The sequence below is a fragment of the Bidens hawaiensis genome, unplaced genomic scaffold, assembly GCF_021521415.1.
Source record: "Bidens hawaiensis isolate Kalapana, Puna unplaced genomic scaffold, B.hawaiensis_p1.1 tig00008602_1, whole genome shotgun sequence".
NCBI lineage: Eukaryota > Viridiplantae > Streptophyta > Magnoliopsida > Asterales > Asteraceae > Bidens > Bidens hawaiensis.
Window position 1 is genome coordinate 111,393 of NW_027491620.1, and position 9,783 is coordinate 121,175.

Consider the following 9,783-nt stretch of genomic DNA (forward strand, 5'->3'; position numbering starts at 1 on the left):
AATTTACATATTACATGTAATATTTTTTGACCTTTATTAAACTTTCATCCGTGTGTAACACGAGATTTCATTATTAAACATGTTATTATATTATTGGCATATATAATATGGATGATATTGGTTTTTTAAAGTTTCAGGTGGTGAAGCAAAATGAGTTTCTTTTGTTAGAATATTTAAAGAAGTTGATGGTGGTTTAATATGAAAGAACATGTTTATGTCTTTTGTTGACTTTTTTGGGTGGTTTGGTGCACACCAACTTATTGTAACTTTAAACTTTTAATATCTAGACATTGTAAATGGTTAACGTTTTGGTCTGAAAGTTGAAGAAATTTTGTGTTGCTTAATTTGTTATTTAAATTTATTATGTTTGTTTACATGTTTTTCCACCTGTGTGTAACACGGGTCTACACCCAAACTGGCCCGAAATCAAATGATTTTCACAAAAGAAAAATCACAAGTCGAAAGACCGGCCAGATATATTGTGTAGGTTGTTCAAGATGAAGCTTGATTCGTTACTGAAATACTTGAAGGATAGAGCTTTGTTTGGAAAGCTTCAAGCAGGTAATTGTGTGGTTTTAGTTCGTTATCATAATTTTTAAAATGTTAATATTCATTACCATTGTCAAAATTATGTTAGTATACCTTATATCCTTAACATATATTATATTGGTATTCAATAACTTATATAATCTACTACTACTTGTCATGTGCAGTTGTTTACACAATTGAATTTCAGAAACGCGGATTGCCCCATGCACATATATGCCTGTTTTTGCATTCCGATCATAAAATTTATAATCCGGAGAATATAGAAAAATTTATCTCCGCCAAAATTCCAGATAAGAGTGAAGACCTGGAGTTTTATTCACTTGTAAGCGACCACATGATGCATGGTCCTTGTGGTGTTGCTAACCCTAAATGCTCTTGCATGGTCGATAACTCATGTTCAAAAATTCCCAAAAAATTTCAGAATGAGATGTCAATTGATTATAATGGGTTTCCTGTTTATCGAAGAAGAGATTTGGGTAATGTTGTTGTGAAGTCTGCGGTCAATTTATACAACAGACATGTTGTTCCATATAACAAGAAATTGTTAAAAAAATATAAGGCCCAAATCAATGTTGAATGGTGTAATCAAGAGGGTTCGATAAAGTATTTTTTTAAGTACATTAATAAAGGCCCTGATCGTGCTACTATATCACTTGTACAAGAAAAGACTGACAATCAAGATGAAGTGATAGACGAAGCTAATGCATTTTATAATTGCAGATATCTATCTGCATGTGAGGCTGCATGAAGAATTTTTTCTTTTGACGTCCGTTATAGAGTTCCAATGGTTACCGGCTTCCGTTTCATTTACCTGGACAACAAACAGTTGTGTTCGTAGATGATGATGATGTGGAAGATATTTTTAACAAGCCGACTGTTGGTTCTTCAAGATTCACTGCTTGGATGGAGTGTAATGAAAAATATGGTCTTGCTCGAACGCTAACTTACATTGAGTTTCCAAAAAAATTTGTTTGGAAACAAGATGAACGACATTGGGACCATAAACGAGGTTTCTCTATTGGTCGTGTTCATCATGTTCCTCCAGCTTTCAATGAAACATACTATTTAAGAATTTTGTTAAACAAGGTTAGAGACCCTACGTGCTTTGAAGATATTCGTACTGTTGATGGTGAAGTGTGTGCTACTTATAGAGATGCTTGTTATAAAAGAGACATTTTAGACGATGACAAAGAGTATATAGAAGCTATTGAAGAAGCAAGTCATACTGCAAGTGGTTATTATTTACGAAGTTTATTTGCTACAATGTTAATCACATATAGTTTATCTAGACCGGATGATGTATGGGAAAAAACTTGGCCGTATTTAATTGATGGCATTCTTTATAAACAACAAAATGAGCAAAAAAAATCCAGGTATCAAATAATTATAATTTCTTATATTTTTAAATACTTTAAGACATTACCAAATATGTTTAGTTAAAAACTCAGTTTTATTCTATTGTGATTCGTTATAGATTTGCTGCTTTCAAAGGCACAACTAAAGAACCTTGCGTTACTTGAAATTCAAAACTTCCTACTCCGAAATAATTATACTCTGCGTTATTTTCCTACAATGCCTTTCCCTAATGAGGATTCCATCGTTGCATCAACAAATCGTTTTATGAACGAGGAGCCAGCTTACGATACACAAGTCATGACTGATGAGTTTCAACGACTTTTTATTTCATTAACGGCTGAGCAACGAGATGTGTATAACGAAATGATGAAAGCAAATGATCCAAAGAAAGGGGTATTTTCTTTGTGTACGGTTATGGAGGGACGGGGAAAACTTTTTATTTGTAAGACATTATCGGTTTCCATAAAATCTAAAGCTAAAATAGTTTTAAACGCTGCCTCCAGCAGTATATCTTTGTTACTTGAGGGAGGTAGAACCGCTCACTCTAGATTTTTAATTCCTATAAATCTAACTGAGGATTCTACCTGTTCAATAACAAGGAATCCAGATATTCGTAATATAATGAGTAAAACGGATCTGATTATTTGGGACGAGGCTCCTATGATACATAAACATGCTTTTGAAGCCTTGGATAGGACTTTAAAAGATGTTTTAAAAAGTGGTAACCGTAACACTTATGAACATCCATTTATGGGGAAAGGTATTGTTTTTGGAGGTGATTTTAGACAAATTCCACCAGTAGTACAAAACGGATCACGTAGTGACATTGTTAATGCTTCACTTAGTTCATCCCCCATTTGGTCCAAATACAAGGTTCTTAGGTTAACAAAAAACATGAGGTTAATGGTCGGATTCAGGCATCAGATTTGGAAGAGACCAATAGATTTTGTCGAATGGTTGTTGGAGCTTGGTGAAGGAAAACTTGGCGGTGACAATGACGATAACGCCATTATAGATATACCAGATGACCTTTTGATTAGTGATTCATCCGATTATTATTAGAAAATTTTAATGATATTTCATATTTTCAAGAAAGGGCCATACTTGCACCTTTAAATGAGGTTGTCCAAGACATTAATGATAGATTTTTGTCTTTGTTTCCTGGAGAAGAAGTTGAACATCTCAGTTCTGAAAGTATAGAAAAGTCTGATGGTGTTGGTCCTGGTTTCGATCCAGCATTACACTAACCGAATTTTCTAAATGGTTTCCTAATCATATATTGGTTCTAAAAGTTGGTGTGCCAATAATATTACTAAGGAATATAGATCAGAAGAACGGTTTATGCAACGAAACCAGATTACAAGTAATTAACTTGGGGAGGCGTATTATCGAAGTAAAGGTTATTTCAGGTACTAGCATTTGGTTTCGCACTTATATAACTCGTAGTGGGCTAACTCCTTCAGATAAGAAACTGCCATTCAAATTGAAACGAAGATAGTTTTCTGTTGCGGTTTGTTTTGCAATGACCGTTAATAAAAGTCAAGGCCAATCACTAGCAAGAGTTGGCATATACCTGCGAGAACCGGTTTTTACACACGGTCAACTATATGTGGCTTTATCACGAGTGAAGAGTAGAGACGGTGTTAAAATGCTTATATTAGACAAGGAATATAAGCTACAAATAAAACTACAAATGTGGTTTATAAGGAACTATTACTAATTTGTAATTGTAAAATGGATGTTATTTTAGTTGAATGTTATGTTTTTACATTATTTATATTTCACTTGATGCTAGAAAAGTGTGGATGTTACATTATTTATATTTTTCTACCGGGGCGCCCACGTGTCAATAACATAGTATTATATTGAATTGTTTTGTTTTGCTTTAATTAATTAATTCACTATATCAGTTTACCAAAAATAAAATAAAAAAAAACAATTAGTACATATTATTATAAGAAAAAGAGAAAATGTATAAAATAATCCTCTCAACACACATGCACTCTCACGCTGAACAACCCAACCAACCCACCACCCCCTACCATTTTCTTCACTTGTACATAAGCTTCATTCTTTCCACCCCTCACTCCTAATTCTATTTCTATTTCTATTTCTATTTCTATTTCCATTTTTACACATAACAATTTCCCTTTAAAAAACAAAACTATACAACAAACTCCCACAAATTTAGCACATTTTGAGCCCATGAATACCTAGTCAAAAATACTATTTTTAGGGGTTTTCAAAATGGCACCAAGTCTTGATTTCTTGTCATCAAGCTTACTGTGTGCAGAAGAACAATGACAGCATCTTTTATGATGACAATAATGATGATGATCATAGAAATCCTGTTGAAACACAAGACCATGTTCTTGATGTTTCTGATGAGAGGTTGGATTTGTTGATTGAAAAAGAATGTCAACAGTTTGTTGGTTTTGTTGATTACTTGAATAATATCAAGAATGGCAAGTTGGATGTTGCTGCAAGACAAGAGGCTGTTGATTGGATTACAAAGGTAAATTTTTTTTATTTTTATTTTTTGGGATTTATATTTAACTAAGAAATTAAAAAGATTTTAAAAAATTTACGCAGGTTCATGCTTATTTCAATTTTGGAGCTCTGACTGCATATTTAACAGTTAATTATTTGGACAGATTCCTTGCTGTTTATGAATTGCCAGTGAGTTATTTTATCATGTTTATTTATCAAATTATATGATAAATTTGTTAACTATTATTTAATAAAGTTTGATTTTTTTTATATAAGGCCAAATCATGGATGATGCAGTTGCTAGCTGTAGCCTGTTTATCATTGGCAGCAAAAATGGAAGAGACTGAAATACCCCTGATTCAAGATTTGCAGGTAAGAACCAATTTGGAGTCCAGATGTTGACTTTCTCTGTTGGGTCAAACTAGAAGTTTGAATTTTGATTGAATTTGCAGGTGGGTGGATCAAGATTTGTGTTTGAGTCAAAATCCATCAAGAAAATGGAGCTGCTTGTGTTGACCACATTGGAATGGAGGGTACAATCAGTGACACCATTCTCATTCATTGATGATTTTCTTGGAAAAGTCAACGGTGGCCAACCCATCTCAAAATTTTCGATTTTGACATCAACCCAGCTCATATTAGGCTTGTTTAAAGGTAAAAAGATGGTATTTTGATTATAACATGAAAGAAGAAGTTGAAGGGCAAAATTGTAATTCCACTATTTCAGGGGTGGGGTTCTTGGAATTTAGACCTTCTGAGATAGCAGCTGCAGTGGCAAGTCATGTAGTGGGATCAACTCAGATTTCTGCCCTTGCTCAACATGTTCCAAAGGTAGTGAAATGAACTACTAATGATCCATAAATGTTGTATATTTTGCAACTTTTGTTGTACATTCATATCTATGTTACCAATCAAATTCATGTACAAGGTTTGTTGAATAAGGTACAAATCTTAATAGGTTATAAGTTACAAAATCCAAGGAAAAAAACAAAAGAAGACAAACACTAAAGCAAGTGGTATGTTGATTGTAGACTTGTACGAGTGACAGATATGCGTAGTGGAGGGGCTACACTGGGGCGTTTCGCTCCGTATGGCATCCGGTCAGCAAGGGATGAGAATTTGTTTTTGGGGTGTAATGGTGCAGGGGCTACAATAGTAATATATATATATATATATATATATATATATATGTATGTATGTATATAACACATATTAATAAATTATTAATATTCTTCAAACATTTCAGGCGACAAATAGTCCCCGCCCCTTTTCGCCCCAATATCGCCGGGGGGGGGGGGGTGTTCCTCTTCTTTGTCGCCCCTTCACGCCCAAGTTGTAGCCCCTACGCTTATTTTTTTTGCATATCAAGAAATGGTTTTGTTATATAAAAATTACGGATTTTAAAGTTTTGGTGTCTACAATACATAAATTGTACTTCGTCACCCCCCCAACCCCACATAGCTTATTTTTTTGCATATCAAGAAATGGTTTTGTTATATAAAAATGACGGATTTTAAAGTTTTGGTGTCTACGATACATAAAATTGTAATTCGGCTAGAAAGTTTGGAGTATCTTGCACCCCCACCCCCACCCCACATAGATCCGCCACTTGTATAATATGCAATAAATTTTGTACATTAATGGACTTTTACATGAAAGAAAGACCTTTACTTCAATTATATTAAAGATTCTTGATTTTATTATGGTTTAATTATTTGCAGGAGAGGGTTCTTAAATGCATGGAATTGTTGAAAGAACTGAATGGTGATTGTACAGTGAGCTTAATGAGTGGTACATTGACGTCAATGCCAAGGAGTCCAACTGGTGTCTTGGAGGCTGCATGTTATTCAGTAGTTGGGTCATGTCCAAACTCTTTTAAAAGGAGAAGACTCAACAATACACCTTTTAATTTGGAGATTTAGTTGAAAAATAATTTTTAAAACCTTTAATTTTTTATTTTTTATTTTTGGCAGGGTGAGTATCTAATGTGGTTATTGTCAGTCAAAATTTCCCAAAAAAATAAATTAAAAATTGAGTGATGAGCTGTTAAATATTAGACTTCTTCACAGCCTGGGAGAAGAGTTTGGACAAAACTGGAAATTAAATTTGGAAATATTTACATCATATTATGTATTTTTAGGTAGTCATCGTTTCATGTACTCCTTATATTTTGTTTGAAATAAAAGAAATGTTGAATTATTACTTTTTGTTAACCACTTCTTATATTTAGGTTATCGCACTTTAAATTTGAAGAGCCCTGATGCCTCACTTTGGTCAGACTAGCGTTGTGTTCCCGAGTTAATTTATTAATGGAAAAGAAATGAAATGAGGGGAAAAAAAATTATTATGTTCCAGAGTTTTTTTTTTAAAGAAGGAAAAGAAATGAGATGAGAGAAAATTGAGTTCCCGAGTTTCATTAAATGAAAGAAAAGAAAACAGATGAAAGGAAAATAAGGAGAAATATAGAGTAAATTGGAATGAATTGTTTTATTTTCAATTTGGAAAGAAATGAGAAGAAAGAAATGAAAGGTAAAAGGGAAAATAAAATAAAAGAATTTTTTTTCCTTTCTTTTCTTTTCTCTTATTTATTGAACTCGGGAACAGAGCGTAGGTGTTTTAGTGGTTTTGGGCTGACTTGCGAGCTGCTATCCACGAGACATGCGGGCCCAACTTAGGTGTTTTAGTTGTTTTGGGCTAGACCTTGAAAAAACAGTTTAATTTTTGGGCCTGAACAATATAAGTGGATCCGTTCTAAAATAACTAGCAAGCCCAAATACTTCTAACCGTCCAAGCTAGACCCGTTAACTTGGTTCGTCACAAACTCAGTTAACCCCGTTAGCTCGGTTAAGCTAGTTAACTAGCATAGCTAGTTGTAAATAGTATGTTAGACTGGCTAATTAATGTGTGCATGTATAAAAAATTAGCCGTGCACAATTGAGGAAAAGAATCACCATCAACTATGAACGCAATAAGATTCAGATGAGTTTTTAGACATATTTCCTTTTATGTTTGGGGCTGTGTACATACTCGTAAAATAATTGTTTTATATGCATTGTTTTATTATAAATTTATATTTTATGATATATTTATTTGTGTTTGTATGCATGATTACACTTATGAATGTAAGAAATTGTAGAATGGCAAGAATGGAAGAGTTAGGGTGGCAGGCATTTAAAATATTTGTGTAAGAGTTAGGGTGGCAGATCATAATAATATCTATGCAATAATTAGAGTGCAACCTCTATAATATCTATACAAGAATTAGGGTGATAAACCCTTAGAATATTTGTGCAAGAGTTATGATGACAGACTTTTATAATATATGCGTAATAATTAGAGTGCAACCTCTATAATATCCATACAAGAATTAGGGTGGTAGACCCTTAGAATTTCTGTGCAAGAATTAGGGTGGAAAACCCTTAGAATATTTGTGTAAGAGTTAGGATGATAGAGTTTTATAAGGGATAATTCTCAAAATGATCCAAAACAAGAGAGAGAAAAAAAAGATCCTAATTTTGTCTACATTCACAAAGTAACTCATGAATTATGTACTGACCAGACGCTTTGGGAAAATAAACGACGGGATTTTTAATCCAATCAAAAGTTGACATGTGTAAAGGTTCTGACACACCTTAAAAATCTCGTCTGTTCCGACCATATTTTTAACTAAATCCACTTTTTATAAAACAGTCTACAAAGACTGTTTTTTAATGTTTATTCCAGTCCATATTTTTTTTCTTGAGATTTGAGTTTTTTTAATTTCGTCTTGGTAGACGCATTTAGATTGAATTTGTACCAAAGAGTTCATATTCTCAAGTTTTCTTTTTATAACTTTTAAGAGTTTTAATATTGTCTCGACCGATAGGATTATTAGTAATCCGTCTTGACCGACAATGTTTTTGATTATTCCGTCTACTCCGTCTATAGTTTTAAAACTTTTCTTCACTTTGGTTATGGAATAGCTGGACTCTAATTTCCAGCACTTTTCTTCAACATTGTAGTCCCAAATTTGAACTTATTTTGAGCAGGATGTTCCTCACATTTATCTTCAGCTCAACCAGACTCATGAAGCTATAGAAATATCCGTCTGAATTGATTCACGAGATCCTGAGGTGACGTCAATTATCATTGTGAAATAAAACACTACAAATAAAGTAGCACATGATTATGAGATTATTTTACTTAATTACTTTTTTCTAATTATTAAACTATTGTACGGGTCATTCTAGATCTTGGAGAATTGTTAATTTCAACCGACTCTGTAGCTGCTTTGGACACATTTAAGAATCTGATCTCTTTTATATGGGATATATGCAATGGTATGGAATTAAACTGTTGTGGCTTTCTTTCTTTGCTTTCAAAGGTTTTGAGAATTAATGGTTCTAAATTGTTTGGAGAAATTTGCAGGCAACTATTTGCTTGTTAAAAGTTGTATAAGTGCTAGATAAAAGTTAATTAAAAATATAGTCAGAGTAGACGAAATAATCAAAAACATTGTCGGTCAAGACGGAATACTAATAGTCCTATCGGTCGAGATGATATTAAAACTCTTAAAACTTATAAAAAGAAAACTTGAGAATATGAACTCTTTGGTACAAATTCAATCTAAATGCGTCTACCAAGACGAAATTAAAAAAACTCAAATCTCAAGAAAAAAAAATATGGACTGACCAGAAAAGAAACATTAAAAAACAGTCTTGGTAGACTGTTTTATAAAAAAGTGGATTTAGTTAAAAATATGGTCGGAACAGACGAGATTTTTAAGGTGTGTCAGAACCTTTACACATGTCAACTTTTGATTGGATTAAAAATCCCGTCGTTTATTTTCCCAAAGCGTCTGGTCAGTACGTATTTCATGGGTTACTTTGGGAACGTGGACAAAATTAGGATTTTTTTTTCTCTCTCTCTTGTTTTGAATCATTTTGGGAATTATCCTCCTTTATAATATATGTGCAAGAATTAGAGTGATAGACCCTTAGAATTATCTATGCAAGAATGTAAGAATAAGAAAGAAGTAAGAATGTAAGTGCAGGTTGTGTGTAAGAATAGTATCTTCGGATATGAACGTATATGCATATATGTGTAAGAATAACTTGTGACTTATTTAACTATAATTTACTTAGCATAACTGACTTTTAGTATACAAGTAGACAAATACATTGAGACAACTAGCTTGAGGAGCACACATGACAAGAATAAAAAGAGTGGCATCTAAAGAAAGAACTATTGATGTTTTGTTTTGTGTTTGAACATTAAGACAAGATTTAAAAGTTTGTTTAAATTGAGATTTGAATGGTCATGTAGTGAAATGTTGAAGTTTTATTAATCCGTAAAATATTTCATATAATAATAATATTCTTAACTGTTTTTATAAGTAAATCCGTCACG

The 9,783-nt window shown here is 32.9% G+C and overlaps 2 protein-coding genes and 1 pseudogene across 3 annotated transcripts; all 3 read left to right on the top strand.

Moving 5' to 3' along the window:
- Nucleotides 1-497: 497 nt before the first annotated feature.
- LOC143529609 (uncharacterized) lies at nt 498-2,069 on the top strand. The gene is made up of 4 exons (XM_077025370.1): nt 498-561; nt 714-1,234; nt 1,327-1,922; nt 2,024-2,069. Exons 1-4 carry the CDS (start codon nt 498-500, stop codon nt 2,067-2,069), a joined length of 1,227 nt encoding a protein of 408 aa, XP_076881485.1.
- A 52-nt stretch (nt 2,070-2,121) lies between these two features.
- LOC143529611 (uncharacterized) lies at nt 2,122-2,967 on the top strand. The gene has a single exon (XM_077025371.1). It carries the CDS (start codon nt 2,122-2,124, stop codon nt 2,965-2,967), a length of 846 nt encoding a protein of 281 aa, XP_076881486.1.
- Nucleotides 2,968-4,067: 1,100 nt separating this feature from the next.
- Nucleotides 4,068-6,527, top strand: LOC143529607 (cyclin-D4-1-like; annotated as a pseudogene). Its single transcript, XR_013134692.1, has 6 exons — nt 4,068-4,420; nt 4,498-4,584; nt 4,672-4,767; nt 4,848-5,049; nt 5,123-5,226; nt 6,117-6,527. The product of XR_013134692.1 is annotated as a cyclin-D4-1-like (transcript).
- Nucleotides 6,528-9,783: the final 3,256 nt, after the last annotated feature.

Bases quoted from the DNA above. Each gene is read 5' to 3' on its own strand.
- LOC143529611 (XM_077025371.1), top strand. From the start codon at position 2,122: ATGCCTTTCCCTAATGAGGATTCCATCGTTGCATCAACAAATCGTTTT.
- LOC143529609 (XM_077025370.1), top strand. From the start codon at position 498: ATGAAGCTTGATTCGTTACTGAAATACTTGAAGGATAGAGCTTTGTTT. The intron at 562-713 runs GTAATTGTGTGG...TGTCATGTGCAG, and splicing joins GTTTGGAAAGCTTCAAGCAG to TTGTTTACACAATTGAATTT. The intron at 1,235-1,326 runs GTGATAGACGAA...CGTCCGTTATAG, and splicing joins AGACTGACAATCAAGATGAA to AGTTCCAATGGTTACCGGCT.